At 43.1% G+C, this 17,352-nt stretch overlaps 1 protein-coding gene across 1 annotated transcript in view; it reads right to left on the bottom strand.

Annotated features, from left to right (window-relative positions):
• The window catches only part of LOC126100873 (L-dopachrome tautomerase yellow-f2-like), a 181,392-nt gene extending 172,039 nt beyond the window's left edge, over positions 1–9,353 (bottom strand). Inside the window, exon 1 of the mRNA XM_049911539.1 lies at positions 9,245–9,353. Coding sequence (XP_049767496.1) covers positions 9,245–9,292 — 48 coding nt within the window. The 5' untranslated portion in view covers positions 9,293–9,353. The remainder of the gene's footprint in view (positions 1–9,244) is intronic.
• Positions 9,354–17,352: the final 7,999 nt, after the last annotated feature.

Raw genomic sequence — 17,352 nt, 5'->3', positions numbered from 1 at the left:
ATTACATTATTAGTCGTCTGTGATAATAAACAAACGACGTTAGTTGTATATGAAGTATCCGCTCTTGATACGATCACATGAGTATGTAATCATCACAATAAAAATGCCCACGTGATGTGTCACCGTATAGTCTACGATGTATGAATTGATGAGTCATTAGTACTTTATCTTCACCATATCTTATTAATTTCGCGTATTTCAATGTGTCAGAAAATGTAGATGGAGCCCTGTCGTTCACCACTAAATTCAATGTACCTTTTCTTTTTAATTTTTGTTAGAAACAGCAGGATGAGCGTCCGTTCCGGCCATTGCCTTCACGTTGAGTCATTCTGATCACATCTACGCTTACTGAGAGTGGCTTTTATAAATTGTTCTCTACTAATAGGAAACAGTACTGGGCGACAACCTATCAGATAAGAAATATTAATCTGAAGTTACGCCACTGTCATTGTCCGATGATGGTAAATCGATGAAGTGAGGTAGAACCCGAAATATAAATTCGTGTGATAAGGAGGAAACGACGAAAAAGGAAACTCATATTTCGAAAGGGTCGTGTCACATGTTTTAAAAGGGTCTGGCATTACTGACATTTTTGGCGATTCGGTGCACATTTTTTTCTTTCCAGGCTGTCTTCTGGATTGTCACTGAGCAACTCCGTATGCAGAGGCAAGAATATTTCCTAGTCGAAAAAATTTGTTGTAATAGACCTGTATACGTTAAAGTTTTGACTTGTGTTGCCTTCAGGCATTTTTGTCAGTTATCATTGTTATCCATATGGCACCTGTCGTCAAACTGCATCATACAAGATCTCAGATGTTCCAAGGCCACGTCATTAAGAAAAAATTTCAGATACGAGCTTTACCACATGAGACAGTGCAACGGAAGCTAGAGTTTACGAAACGACTGTATCGACTAAGTTATTTGCTATTCGCGCGTTATCACAAAGTATCACAACCGCAACATAACCGCAACCGCAACTGTGTCGTGTCCAGCAGTTGACCGAGATACTGCCTCTGACACTCATTGTTCCAGCAATCAGTTGCGCACTCACTGACTGAGCCAAAGTAGCAGATACCTCGTCGAGTACTTGGACAAACAAACAGATATCTAAAGAGCCAGGATGAATATTATAACGATGAAAAATAAGATTGGCAGTCTTCATCTCAAATTAGAGCTTTACTAACACAGAGTTGAAGCGTAGGCTGTTTCACTGTTCCCAGAGCTGAAAATTTTGTTCAACGGAAGCAACTGAAAACGTTCATTAAGAGATAAAATAAGTCCCGACGTCGCCAGAAATACATTAATTAGCGTCAATTTTCCTGATTGGATCGTAGACTATTTTCTGTGACTAAAAGAATATTTTCACATAGTAAAATCAGAGCCATAGCGAAATTTCTTGGACTCCAAAATCACAACAAAGTGGAAACATGTTTTGCTGAAACAGAACATATCATATATTGTTGTTGTAAAAAGCCTTAAAAATACTGTGCCAAAACTTACGGATGATTAAGTGGATATTTGGCTACGGTAGCAATGAAAAGAAATGCCACAAGCGATTGAATCTGGAGCAAAGCTTATGACGTGCGTAGGCCGAAACCGAACAGAACACACAGACTGATTCAGTCTTTGCTTATAACGTCTAGTGGTGGTAGATCACATAATCGGAAACAGCATATGCTAGAGACGAAACGTTCACAGACGCTGCCCATGGACGCTAGGCGTCACATAGTATTTATTATTTTATTTTGTTTTTATTTACACGTCAAGTTCCGTAGGACCAAATTGAGGAGTAAATTTCCAAGGTCATGGAACGTGTCAGAATATGAAATTACAACATAAAAGTAATAACAGATAAAAATAAATGTTCATGAGTCTGAAAAAACTCAGTCCATAAGATTAAGTTAACGCAATCAACAATACAATAAGAATCAGCTTAATTTTTCAAGGAACTCCTCGACAAAATAGGAGGAGTAACCCATGAGGAAACTCTTCAGTTTCGATTTGAAAGCGGGTGGATTACAGCTAAGATTTTTGAATTCGAGTGGTAGCTTATTGAAAATGGATGCAGCAGTATTCTGCACACCGTTTTGCACAAGAGTTAAGGAAGACCGATCCAAATGCAGGTTTGATTTGCGCCGAAAATTAATCGAGTGAAAGCTGCTTATTCTTGGGAATAAGCTAATACTGGTAACAAGAAAAGACAATAAGGAATATATATATATATATATTGAGAGGCCAATTTCAAAATACACAGATTCATGAACAGGGGTCGACAAGAAGTTCGTGATCTAACACCACTTATTGCCCGAATGGCCCGTTTCTGAGCCAAAAATATCCTTTTAGAATGGGAAGAGTTACCCCAAAATATAATACCATACGACATAAGCGAATGAAAATAAGCCAAGTAGACTAATTTTCGTGTCGAACAATCACTTACTTCTGATAAAGTTCGAATAGCAAAAATGGCAGTATTCAGTCTTTGAACGAGATCCTGAACGCGAGCTTTCCACGACAGCCTACTATCTATCTGATCACCTAGAAATTTGAACTGTTCAGTTTCACTAATCATCTACCCGTTCTGGGATGAGGGGCTTTTTCAGAACTATCAGGGCCTACTAATGAGGTGTGCTCCATACTACCCACCCCTGTGAACTGACAGCGATTTTCAACAGGAAAACCTTAAGAGTGAATGCCTCAAAGTGTAGGACGATATTTTAGAAGCGGATGAAGAACTTTAATTGGTCGGCCTACCGCCTTTCATGCGAAGAAAATGACTAAATTATAGGCAAATCACACTGCAGACATGTGTCGCAGAGTGCCTACCCTGCTGTCTCTCAGGGGCATAACTAATCCGATAGGATGCCTTGCGTCGACAGGAAGCAGCAGCGAACATTTTGTCTCCAAAAAAGCTCTTTCCTGTGACGTGTTCTACACCCCTAGTGGTTTGATGGAAGGATTTTGAAACACTCTGAATAGATCGCTAGAAATATCAGTACCATTTTTTAACTTTCTACATGAAACACCCCCGTTTCAATTCCTTTATTTACCGAAACCGCCAAACAATTAATTATTATGATTATATGACCGTGTGCTTAATGGATGAAAGGCATTCGGGTTTTCTGCTGTGGTTTCGGGAGTATTTCAACCGAGTGCGGCTGTTCTGAGACGGAATAGTTAATTATTGAGAGTTTGTCTATTATTAAAAAAACCCTAAAGGTTGCGATGTACAAACTGTATTGTATTTTCTACGAACTCACAAATTCTGAGGCAGTTGCTACCTTCGCCTTACACGTCTAATTACGGTTATATCTTTTTATTGGTTGCCGATTTTAAGGACTTCGTCACACGAAATGATGGTGGTTAATATTCACAACAAGCCTCATTGCAATCCATGGTTGTGGCTGGCCGACGCGGTTGACGCGAAACACGTTATTCGGCACTTGTCACTTTTGGTGTCATATCACTTGCGAATCGGTATCGATGAGGGTCCACCCCACGACGATCAGGGGGACGCGCTCATCTGTCATACTCCGGCGAATTTACCGTTTACTACTCACTCGACCACAATTCTTGCCCTTCTCTCCAGTACTACTGCTCACTCGACACTCATCTCACTGCCCCCTGCAGCACTCGAGAATCGATTCCTGTCTGCTATCGACCTCGGTGTCGGATACTAACATCTACGTTTGTGGGATCACGGATCCCTTACATACAAAAACAATGAAAGAGAAATGTTTTTGATACAAACCATTATATAATTTCTGAAAATATTTGTCTTTAAAAATTACACAGTCTTATACGATTTTAAACAAATTCTGGAAACACCAGTTAATTCCCACCCCGATTGTTTAAAGATTCGAAATCCCCTGTACAAAACACCACATCTCCCAAATTATGTGTTGTGCAGTGACATGTGTTTCGTGAAATGTTTCGTGAAATGTTTCGTGAATATAGTTAACACTAAAAATTTGTAAATTAAAACGTCCTGCTTAGTGCTGCATTTTTACTGCATGAATGGCGAAAATATACCTAAGAGATAATTGTGTTCGGTTTCATCATTTTGTGGGGCGGTGTCAAGGAGAAAAAGCTTCTTAAAGATTCGAAATTATGTGTAAAGTTTGTTGGGTGTCGCTAAGAGCTCTCATTCTCAAATATCGGTTGGATATACTCTGGGTAATTTGCGTGCTGTGAGTTACGCTGCCTCAAACAATACACACTGTCTGTAAGTGCAGTACCCATACATGACTTATTGTTAAACCTCTGATATCGCAGTGAGTTGTTACGACAGCATTTCCAATTTTTAAATTCGGTGAGTAACTATATGACCTACTGAAAATCAAAGCCATCAGATAGACATCCTGCAACTGGGACCGAGCCACGGGTTAGCTGTTTAATAATATACGAGGGTTGTCCAGAAAGTATGTTCCGATTGGTCGCGAAATTGGAAACCACAGTGAAAACCTGAAACGTTTTATTTACAACAGTCATGTACACCTTCCATCTACTTTCTGCATAGTAGCCACTCCAACTTCGAGTTTCGTCGTAGTGTTGTATCAGCTTTCCAATATCCGCGTCATAGAAAGCAGCTGCCTGTACTTTCGGCCAGTTATCTGCACTGGTCTGCAGCTCGTTGTGTGCGGGGAAATTTTGTCTTCATAGCCAGCGGTTCCTGTGAACAGAGATGAGACTCAGGGGGAGCCAATTACGGACTGTATTGTGGGTGATCAAACAGTTCTCATCGTAAACGCTGCAGGAGCATCTTCATTGCCCCTGCAGTATACGGCCGAGAATTGGCACGAAGAAGGAACTGCTCGACAGTTGTGTTATGTGGGCTGCATGTCACAGGCGAAATCTCTAACCAAGCCCTCATACGTGGCGGGAGACGCTATTCCCTACTCATCTTTACGTGCTCACCTTTCACTCAAACCTGAAAAGAGCGACACGACACAATTGACGGGCATACTAGAGACACTGCCCAACACATCTGTGCAAAGCTTTACCGGATTTTCCCAGTGGTTTCCATTTCGGAACTTACTTTCTGGACAACCCTCGTATAACAGGTTTTTTCCACTCTGATGCTGGTACCTCAAAAACATGGCTTTACAAACATTCGACAGCTTCTTGAAGTGATTAAAATCGTTGTCCACGCGCATTTTGTTAGATATACGGGAGCGTCGTTAGTCGACAAATTGGGTGAACGCAGAAATAAGACGTTAACCAGCTGCTTTTTCTATGCGAAATAACCCCTTGTTTGTCTTGCTGTGTGACAGCTGGCCTTGTTATGATAATGAGCGATGCGATGTTTTCTGTTGTTTTTCGTGATTTCATCGATGACTTGTTGCAAGCAATTCGTTGTATACCATTCATCGTTAACTCTTCTTTGATTCTTTAAAACAACAGTAGCAAAATGTCTGCTGTAACCAAGAGAAACAAGCGATCATTTTATTGGGAGTGCTTCGCGAACGTTTGATTCTGAAACAAACGGTTGGCTGCTCGCAACTTAAGGTTCGTACGCATATATGTAAGTTTCGTATCCTGTTGAGATGTTGTATGTTAATTTTACATTACCACAGTCGAATCTTTTGGATTCTTTCTTACACCAGTTGATACAGCCTGGCTCTAACCTTCGTTCAAATTGTTCGGAATCAACCGCGAACAAATGTTTTTCTTAGTTAAATGAACATGCAGGATTGAATGTACTATAGTCTCTAATATAGCTAAGGATAGCTCTTTGTCACGGGAGGTAACATGCAAAACCTGTTGAATCACGTTGGGCACAGCTTTGACGTTTTTCGGGAATAACAACCGATTTTGGTCGACATTCACGAAATTCGACGCAAACGGAAGCTCAGCTACAAGAAATTCTGAACACCATTTGTAAACTGGCTTTTCTAAAGCTGGTCGGTTGTCAAATGGTGAATTAGATGATTCTGTGCCATTGTTTTTGATCAGGCATTTGCGAAAATCATAATAGATCGTGGTACAAAATATTCATATGCGATTTCCTTTTTTTTCTCATCCGTTTCTTTACATTTTATTTTGGCCGTTTTCTTCTGGATGGACATTACGCTTTCCATAAATTTGGGGAAAGACATCATTCCATCGAGCTTTATTTTAAAAGTGGTGCTTGAATCGGCAATGTTAATTTTGGATATGACCCATTTTCAGGTGCATCTAGAAACTAACACTTCATAATGCAACTCATTTTTGAAACGCTCGCTGTAAACACGCTGCTCGGCCAATTTCTGAGCTACTATTGTTTTAACAATAAGAAACGACAAGTTCTAAAACGATGGTAATGTCATATTTCAATGCAATTAGTTGCTTGGCAGATGGTTCATAGGCTATTTGTCTACTGTTCCAAACAGCGTGCGGGAAAAATTAATGCTTAAATTTTTCCATGTATGCTCCGTTTCGTCTTATTTTATGAAGATGATAATTTCTGCCTATGTAGGTGGGCACGTACAAAATATTTTCGTATTCGGAGGAAAAAGTGGGGTATTGAAATTTCGTGAAAAGATCTCACAACTACGGAAAACGCCTTCTTTTAATGATTACCGTCACAAGTCGCATTTCACATCAATGACACTTTCCCCTAATTAGTGATGATACGAAATGCGCTGTCCTCCTTTGAACCTTTTCTGTATCTTTCGTCAGTCCTACATGATGCGGATCGCATGCCACGCAGAAATTGGGACAAGCGTAGTGTAGTCAGTCTCTTTAATAGACGTCTTACTTCTTCTAAGTGTTCCACTACCGTAACGCAGCCGTCGGTCTGCTTTCCTCATCATCTATGCGGTCGTTCCACCTTAAGTTGCTCGAACTGTATTCCCTAGGTATTTAGTTGAACTGACAGCCTTTAGATTTGTGTGAATCGACGTGTAACTGAAATTTAACGGATTCCTTTTAATATTCATGTTGCTGACCTGACACTTCATATTATATAGAGTAGACTGCCGTCTTGGCACTACACAGATATCTCATTTATATCACTTTGCAATTGGTTTTATTTCTTCTGATGACTTTTCTAGACGGTAAATGGCAGCATCATCCGCAAACAATCTGAGAGGAATGCTCAGATTGTGTCCTAAATCGTTTACATACAGAGTGTTTCAAAATGAGCATACCGGTTCTAAGGCGTTGTAGCATTTATTACGTTCAACGTACTGTTGTAAATAATACACCAAATGAAAGAGCAACTCAGCTTCGTTTGTATACCTGTGCGCAATGGGAAGAGTTTGGAATGACAAAGAGTGAGCCGGCCGCGGTGGTCTCGCGGTTCTAGGCGCTCAGTCCGGAGCCGCGCGACTGCTACGGTCGCAGGTTCGAATCCTGCCTCGGGCATGGATGTGTGTGCTGTCCTTAGGTTAGTTAGGTTTAAGTAGTTCTAAGTTCTAGGGGACTGATGACCACAGATGTTAAGTCCCGTAGTGCTCAGAGCCATTTGACAAAGAGTGACTGAAAAATGTGTTGAGCGAGTGCGAGTCTTTGACGCTTAGCCCCAAGAAAAATGCCCGCGGAAAGTTTATGGGCCTTTCTTTTTCGGTGAATCAACTGTAACTGACTTTCTTATCGTGATGTGCTACAGCTACGGTCCGTGCCTCAACGAGAAGAAGTTGAACAACACATCTTTATTTGGGAGCAAGATGGTGCGCCGCCTCACTGGCATAACTCAGTACGCGACTGGTTAAATAACGTTGTATCCGAGCGAAGGACTGGGCGCAAGTGGCCGGTTGACACAGCATTTTATGCATGACCTCCACGTTCACACACGATCTGACCCGATCATGTGTATGTGTCCCCGATACCAGCTGATTTATCTGACTTTTAGAAACAGTGTTGTTGGAACGGTTACTCCTGACACTTTAACCAAGGTTTCGGAACAACTCGCCTATCGAATCGATGTGTGATCGGTGTTCACACTGAATAACTGTAAGAAAAACTGTGTTTCTCTTTCATTTGGTGTATTATTTATAATTGTAAGGTGAATCCAATATGTCCTTCAAAGTCTTAAAACCCGTCCATTCATTTTGAAATAACAGAGGGCATACAAAATTTCCTTGTAGAATGCCAGATATCACTTCTGTTTTGCTCAATGTCTTCCCGTCAGCTACTAAGAATGGTGACTTTCGTGACAGGAAACCACGAATCCAGTTGCATAACTGAGACGATGCTCTATAGACACGCAAATTGATTAGCATTCGCTTTTGAAGAATGGTGTCAAAAGCCTTCTAAAAATTTAGGAATACGGAATAAATCTGTGATCGTCTGTTTGAGATCGCCTGTTGATGGAACTCATTACTTCGTTTGAATAAAGAGACAGTTGCGTTTCGTAAGAACGATAGTTTCATAATCCGTACTGACCACTTGGCGATAAATCTTCGGACACAATAAGTGTCCCAAATTCCTATCACAAATCGCCGTCACTGATATGGGTCTGTAATTAAAACTTAAAACCCATTCCTGTAAGTAGAACAGACTGTCTGAGTATCTAATTTTCAGCTACCATAAAAAATCTATAAAAACATCGTAGTTTTATTTGGTCGAATATTAACAAAACATTATGCATCATTCCAGAATGAGATTTGCACTCTACAGCTGAGTGTGCGCTGATATGAAACTTCCTGGCAGATTAAAACTGTGTGCCGGACCGAGACTCGAACTTGGGACCTTTGCCTTTCGTGGACAAGTGCTCTACCATCCGAGCTACCCAAGCACGACGCACACCCAGTCCTCACAGTTTTACTTCTGCCAGTACCTCGTTTCCTACCTTCCAAACTTTAAAGAAGCTCTCCTGCGAACCTTCCAGAACTAGCACTCCTGAAAGCAAGGATATTGCGGAGCCACAGCCTGGGGGATGTTTCCAGAATGAAATTTTTACTCTGCAGCTGAGTGTGCGCTGATACGAAACTTCCTAGCAGATTAAAACTGTCTGCCGGTCCGAGACTCGAACTCGGGACCTTTGTCTTTTGCGGTAGTTATTATGCATCATAAGCAATTTTCAAAATATGAATGTCAACTTTTGTTGCTATTAATCTAAAGTTTAGGTAGGTGCTGAACTTTGTTTGGGGTATTAGCCGCCATCTGTTTTCGTTGAAGGGTAACGGTCGTACAAAGATTGAGAATCACTACAGTGGATATTAAAACTCAAATTAAAGGTCGGTTAACTATCGGAAAGAGATACACACCGTGGTGTGTGGAACAGCAGGGGCCATCGGCGTGTGTGCTGGAACAGTGGACTTACCGATCTGCCGGGGACCTCGGCCCTGTTGTAGTCGTGGACGGAGGACATGGCTGGTGCTGCTGCCGCTGCTGCCGCTGATGCTGCTACTGCTGCTGCCGGCGCCTCTACACCGCAGCAGCTACTGCTGGGTCGCCGACCCGTCCGGCTCCCTCATTGGCGGAAATCCCGGCTGGCGGCGGCATCTCTGCTCAGCCTCGGAGACTACTGTGGTCAAGGTGGCAGCGGCGCGCCAGCGGCGCCTACAGCGTCCAAACGGTGCGGCACCTGTGTTGTTTATTTACTTCTTTTATTAGGGCATTCGGATAATAACTCACTCGAAGCCAAGGTTGTAAGCATCAAAACATTTTGCATTAAACTGCGATAATGCTGAATCATCTTAACTGAATCTTCAGTAGCTTCTCGGTAGAACAGTTTCGCTCAAGAAACTCTGTGCCCGTCTTATATAACTATTTTAATGGATCGCTAAAAATCAGCTGATCGTAGTCAAGCACGAATTACGTCACACAATCTTCTTCTTTTTTATGGCCTTATCCAGTACAGAGGAACGGAAAAGCTGGTAGAAGCCGACCTCGGGGAAAATCAGATCGGATTCCGTAGAAATGTTGGAACAAATTGTTCAAATGGCTCTGAGCACTATGGGACTTAACATCTGTGGTCATCAGTCCCCTAGAACTTAAAACTACTTAAACCTAACTAACCTAAGGACATCACACACTTCCATACCCGAGGCAGGATTTGAACCTGCGGCCGCAGCGGTCACGCGGTTCCAGATTGAAGCTGTTGGAACACCTGAGGCAATACTGACCCTACGAATTATCTTAGTTGATAGATTAAAGACAGGCAAACGTACGTTTCTAGCATTTGCAGACTTAGAGAAAGCTTTTGACAGTGTTGACTGGAATACTCTCTTTCAAATTCTGAAGTTGGCAGGAGTCAAATACAGGGAGCGAAAGGCTATCTATAATCTGAACAGAAAGCAGATGGTACTTATGAGTCTAGGGGCACGAAAGGGAAGCAGTGGTTGGGAAGGGAGTGAGACAGGGCTGTAGCCTATCCCCGATGTTATTCAATCTGTACATTGAGCAAGCAGTAAAGGAAACAAAAGAAAAATTTGGAGTAGAAATTAAAATCCATGGAGAATAAATAAAAATGTTGAGATTCGCCGACGACATTGTAATTCTGTCAGAGACAGCAAAGGACCTGGAAAAGCAGATGAACGGAAGGGACAGTGTCTTGAAAGAAAGCTATAAGATGAACATCCACAAAAGCAAAACGAGGATAATGGCATGTATTCGAGTTAACTCGGGTGATGCTCAAGGAGATTAGAGAGATTAGGGCTCGTACAGAGGCATATAGGCAGTCATTTTTCCCTCGTTCTGTTTGGGAGTGCAACAGGGAGAGAAGATGCTAGTTGTGGTACGAGGTACCCTCCGCCACGCACCGTATGGTGGATTGCGGAGTATGTATGTAGATGTAGATGTAGAAGTAAGCCAGTGGCCTAATATCTCTGTGCTTTGTAAAACACAGTAAATAATTGACCAATTTCTTAATGAATAGTATATATCGGATATAAACAAAGACATAGATGAATAAATATATTTATAAGCATGCTGCTACCGTTTTTTCGTGTTACTGTGAAGTACTTATGGCCTGACGCGATCGATAGTAATCGGTCACTTTTACCTCCAATAACTCATTTACTATTCAAGTTACATTCCCGTAATTTATACCAATTTAGGTTTACGCTAATATATTTCTAAAGACACGTCGATCGACAAAATCTGATGAACCGTTTAGATTTTGGAAATTCGTTGCTGGGTGTTACTTGTATAATTTATCATCAGATACTAAACTTTAAACTAATAAAGATATTGGAAATCTGATTACACCATCAGAATCGTCGTGCAAATAACGGTAATGTACATGTTTCTTTTTGAGGTATCACGATTCATCTGGCTACTATTAATTTCTATACGAACTGTGGAATGTCTGCCATTAAGGATTCACAAAGTCTGCCATCTTTTGCGCTCCCGACATGTCTCCTTCATCGACTCAGCGTCACCATGGAATTCCCAGCCGCGTGGTCCCTGGACCCCGGCTATCGTTCGGCACCACGTGGCCGCCGACGAGCTGCGGCCCGCCGAAAGACCGCAGTGTGGCCCCGCCAACGCCGAACTTGGAATATTTTCAGGGCGCCACAACTCGCCCATTACCTGACAACACACACACAGAGAATCCTTGACTGGAAAATGTTCGCATTATGGAGAGATTATATCACTCACATACATAAACTGAAAGATCGTTGTGGGTGATGCACATTGTTGCTGTTTTGGTCTTCAGTTCGACGACTGGTTTCCCGCAGCTCAATGCACTGCTACGCCTGAGCAAACCTCGTCGTCTCTGAATAACTACCGCAACTTGCATCCATTTATACCTCCTTCAGCTGTGCATTCCTTGCCGCTAAGAGCCTCACGCTCTCTTAGTCTATGGGACATGGAGTTTAGTGGATACCAGCATACAGACTGATGCTGTGTCACCTAACTTTCAGAAGGCGTTCGATACAGTTCCGCACTCACGCCGAATGAACCAAATACAAGCGTATGCGGTAGCAGACCAGGTCTGTGCTTCAATAGGAAAGTTCCTAGCAAGAAGAATACATAATGTCGTTCTTAACAGAGAAGTCTTCAGATGTAAAAGGAGCTTTGGGTGCACCACAATCGAGTGTCATAGGATCATTACAGTTCAGAACATACAGGGAGAACTAGAACTCCACCGACAAACTTTCAAAGGTTGTCCACAGATACCTTCCGTTGGCTCTAAACATTGCAATTCCATTTCGTTTGGACAACAATACGTTGGTCCCGTTCCATGTCTACCTCGGAAATCAATGGATTTTTCTTTTGGGGGCACGTGGAGATCCTAGTTTATGAGACTCCGGATGATACCCATACGAACTTGCTTGAAAAATCGCAGCCACGAAAGTAGCGCGCCAAACTCGTGGAGTTGTTGAGCATATAAAGCAGCCGAATGTACGTGATGGAAATTTTGAATAATACCTTTAACGTATCAGTTCTGCATTTGTTGCATGCTGTACTGTAGATTCACAGAACACACTGAAATAAAAGTGTTCGTGTTTCATCAGAGGATTATCGCATTACTCTGTCTTATGAGTTGTACGTTTTGTTTATTGCGTATTACAGGTTCCTTTATCGTTGTGAAGGTATTGGGTTGATGCATACGTTCGTAGCGTTTCTCCATAAATTCGATAACATACACGTAACAGAGCCTTTAGTCATCACCGATATATTCTCCTTCACTATTTACACAGTCTCCCAACGCAACTTTTCTGCGACTGTAGAAATCATGTGGTTTTGAGGCGAACAACTCGGAGGGCCATTTTCATCTGGAAAGGAAATCTCTTAAGGGTTCCAGAATGAGATTTTCACTCTGTAGCGGAGTGTGCGCTGATATGAAACTTCCTGGCAGATTAAAACTGTGTGCCCGACCGAGACTCGAACTTGGGACCTTTGCCTTTCGCGGGCAGGTGCTCTACCATCTGAGCTACCGAAGCACGACTCACGCCCGGTACTCACAGCTTTACTTCTGCCAGTTCCTCGTCTCCTACCTTCCAAACTTTACAGAAGCTCTCCTGCGAACCTTGCAGAACTAGCACTCCTGAAAGAAAGGATATTGCGGAGACATGGCTTAGCCACAGCCTGGGGGATGTTTCCAGAATGAGATTTTCACTCTGCAGCGGAGTGTGCGCTGATATGAAACTTCCTGGCAGATTAAAACTGTGTGCCCGACCGAGACTCGAACTCGGGACCTTTGCCTTTCGCGGGCAGGTGCTCTACCATCTGAGCTACCGAAGCACGACTCACGCCCGGTACTCACAGCTTTACTTCTGCCAGTTCCTCGTCTCCTACCTTCCAAACTTTACAGAAGCACTCCTGCGAACCTTGCAGAACTAGCACTCCTGAAAGAAAGGATATTGCGGAGACATGGCTTAGCCACAGCCTGGGGGATGTTTCCAGAATGAGATTTTCACTCTGCAGCTGTGAGTACCGGGTGTGAGTCGTGCTTCGGTAGCTCAGATGGTAGAGCACCTGCCCGCGAAAGGCAAAGGTCCCGAGTTCGAGTCTCGGTCGGGCACACAGTTTTAATCTCTTAAAGGTTGTTCGACACACAGCGCGAAAGGCGAAAATCTGAGGGTGTAAGATCAGGAGAAAAAGATGGGCGCGGAACGACTTCCCAACCCAACTCCTGTATAGTGTTCTTGTTCAACCTATCAGAATGTGGGGATTGGGGGGGAGGGGGAGTTACCGTGGAGAGGCAATACCTCACGCAGTCTTCCTGGTCCTTTTTGTTGGACTGCGTCTTACAGACGTCTCAGATGTTGACAACAAACGTCAGCAGTGATGGTTACACGTCGGGGAAAAAGTCGTAGTGCAACACGCCGTCGCTAATCCATCAGATGCATAACATTATCTTTTGCGGATGCACGAACGTCTTTGTACGAGGCGTTGCTGCTTTGTTTGGGCTCAAGCATTCCTTTCTTTTCTTCTAGTTATCATAAAGAGACAAATTCTCGTCACTAGTAACAACGCAATATAGGAATTCTCGGTGTTGGTTACGAGTCAATTGATGTCGAGCAATCAGAGATGCCTAGATGTGATTTTGGCTCAGAGCCCGTGGTACCAATACACCCGACTTTTTAACTTTCCCCATTGAAACCGAATGACGCACGATGGTTTAATCATTAGGGTTCATTACATCTGGCAGTTCCCGAATACACTGACGTGCATCATTCTGGATTAATGTGTTCAAACGATTTTCACCAAACTCCGAAGGTCATCCTGAACGCGGTCACACACTAATGTCAAAACGATCCTCCTTAAAACGAGCAAACCATTTTCTTGCCGTGTTCTATGTATCCAGTGGCATTATCCCCATACACGGCGCAAATGTTTTTGGCTGCCCTCGCTGCTGCCACCCATCTAATGAACTCAAAGGAGGAACATATTGGAAGTGTTCTACTTCGCAATGCATTTTGTAGCGTCCATAGCTCCAATTAATATCTCCAAGTAACAAAATGGCAATGTGCCAGCTCAAATAGCAATAAGGAATTGAAAATAAAGATGACAATCGATACACATCCCATAGCAATAGGAATACCAATACGCAAAACAAAAACGTTACGAATTTAAGCACCAACCTAATAGGAGCATCGACAGCAGCAGCTCTTTTAGTCATTTCGCATTCTAGAACACTTGAAACTGCTCCATTCATTGCAGTATTGGGCCAGTCCCAATACAAAAACAAAATTACTTGTATTTCCCATACCACTCGACTTTCGTCCAGCCAACACTACTGGACTGACTTTCCAAATCAAAAGATGGCTTGAATGAATGTAATTCATTTTTATGATAAAATGTACATTATGTTACGTAAATATTAGTACCAATATAAAAATATTACTTGTTATCTGTAACAGTATAAATCGCTACGGAAAATTACAGCGATCACCAACTGCGACATACAGAAACAAATGAAACTGAAATGTGACACGAACTCAACAGCTGCATCGCCTAAGTTGTAGCAATTGACGGTCTTTTGTTGCATTTTATTTCAAGCATGGCGTGCTTCCGTTGTTTTGTGACAAACTCTGTCGCTTGACCTATACTGTCCACTGACCCATACTGACAGTTGTCCAACTAAACTTTGAAAAGTTTAAGCAGGGATCAATGCTTCTGTTACAGGGAGCAGGAGCTGAAGAATTACAATGTCTACATTCTGCTTTAGAGTCCGAATAGTTGAAAGTTCTACCCACATCATAAAAATTTTTTCATCACCTCGGTTCCGAGAGTTCCGGAACCTGTACAGAAAATTGGAATAGAGATCAACATAAACATCATTTCCGTCCTTTTTATTGCTCATGAAAACCACACTTTGCAAGTTGTACCACCATGCAGCGAGACCTTCAGAGGTGCTGGTCCAGATTCCTGTACACACAGGTACCTCTAGTACCCAGTAGCACGTCCTCTTGCATTGATGCATGAATGTATTCGTTGTGGCACACTATCCACAAGTCCATCAAGACACTGTTGATCCAGGTTGTCCCACTCCTCAACGGCGATTCGACGTAGATACCTCACAGTGGTTGGTGGGTCACGTCGTCCATAAACAGCCCTTTTCAATCTATCCCAGGCATGTTCGATAGGGTTCATGTCTGCAGAACATGCTGGCCACTCTAGTCGAGAGATGTCGTTATTCTGAAGGAAGTCATTCACAAGCTGTGCACGATGGGGGCGCTAATTGTCGTCCATGAAGACGAATGCCTCGAAAATATGCTGCCGATATGGTTGCACTATCGGTCGGAGGATGGCATTCACGTATCGTGCAGCCGTTACGGCGCCTTCTATGACCACCAGCGGCGTACGTCGGCCCCATATAACGCCACCCCAAAAATGCATGGAATCTCCATCTTGCCACACTCGCTGGACAGTGTGTCTAAGGCATTCAGCCTGAACGGGTTGCCTCCAAACACGTCTCCGACGATTGTCTGGTTGAAGGCATATGCGACACTCATCTGTGAAGAGAACGTGATGCTAATCGTGAGCAGTCCATTCGGCATGTTTTTGGGCTGATTTGTACCGCGCTGCATTGTGTCGTGGTTGCAAAGATGGACCTCTCCATGGATGTCGGGTGTGAAGTTGCGCATCTTTCAGCCTATTGCGCACAGTATGAGTCGTAACACGACGTCCTATGGCTGCACGAAAAGCATTATTCAACATGGTGGCGTTGCTTTGAGGATTCCTCCGAGCCATAATCCGTAGGTAGCGGTCATCCACTGAAATATTAGCCCTTGGGTTGCCTGAGAGAGGCATGTCATCGGCAGTTCCTGTCTCTCTATATCTCTGTATCTCCGCCATGTCTGAACAGCATCGCTTTGGCTCACTCCGAGACGCCTGGACACTTCCCTTGTTGAGAGCGCATCCTGGCACCATGTAACAAAAGCGGACGCGATCGAACCGTGGTATTGACCGTCTAGGCATGGCTGAACTAGAGACAACATGAGCCGTGTACCTCCTTCCTGGTGGAATGACTGGAACTGATTGGCTGTCGGACCCCTTCCGTCTGATAGGCGCTGCTCATGCATTGTTGTTTGTATCTTTGGGCGAGTTTAGTGACATCTCTGTACAGTCAAAGGGAGTGTGTCTTTGATACAATACCCACAGTCAACGTCTATCTTCAAGAGTTCTGGGAACTGGTGTGATACAAAATTTCTTTTGATGTGTGTTGTTAAATCATTTCGTGGATCAGGTTTTCAGTTCGCGTACTCGAATAATTGATCGGCAGCTCTCGAGGTTGTAGAGAGGCCGTCGTTGGACTTTTGGGGTAGACGGATTGTTTCATGGTTGTTGAGTTTATAAAGTCGTGGCTTGGAAATTCTCATGATCAACAAAATAGTTCTGGTAGTCCGAAAAACGTGGAAAAGGTTCGCATGGGTGATCCTGCGCACGGCAGTGGCAGTTTCCTTAAGGTTCAGTTCCAACGTGGCGGCTATGCCGCGCTGTGCGCCCGTCCAATGGCAGTCCTGTACCAGGTTGCCTGCCATGCGACCGCCGGAGCCCACGGCGGAGCCTCATGCCTAGAGTCCCCTTTACACCATCGGCTTTTTTGTCTCATTTGACTACTCGAGGCAAGTGGGTCTTCCGCGGAGCCCCTGGCGTTTTATTTCTGTACTGAGCCTCGTCTGTTAAGAGCGGTCATTTTCGTTTACACGTCAGCGCAAAATTATATGTGTTGTGAGAACAATTTTTGTGCAGTTTGGTATCCGAAACGTGAAAGTGAGAATATGAGGGACTACCCTTCTTACGAAAAGTTCTGAATAATGTACAAAATGTGAGAACAAGCAGTGATAATAGAGTTTATTAGTGACCAAAACAGAATTCATAGTGGCGGGTCTTGTCAAATGTTATCTGATAAATTCTGTACACTCCTGGGAATTGAAAGAATGCGAAAGCTGTCGTCCAAAAATTTCTGAACGTAAACTTTTATTTGTTCGAGAAAATCTATATTTGCAAACAAAGCAAACAATAAAACTT

This window comes from Schistocerca cancellata, chromosome 9, assembly GCF_023864275.1.
Source record: "Schistocerca cancellata isolate TAMUIC-IGC-003103 chromosome 9, iqSchCanc2.1, whole genome shotgun sequence".
NCBI lineage: Eukaryota > Metazoa > Arthropoda > Insecta > Orthoptera > Acrididae > Schistocerca > Schistocerca cancellata.
Note: the sequence above shows the minus strand (reverse complement) of the source record. Positions and strands in the feature narration are given on the sequence as shown.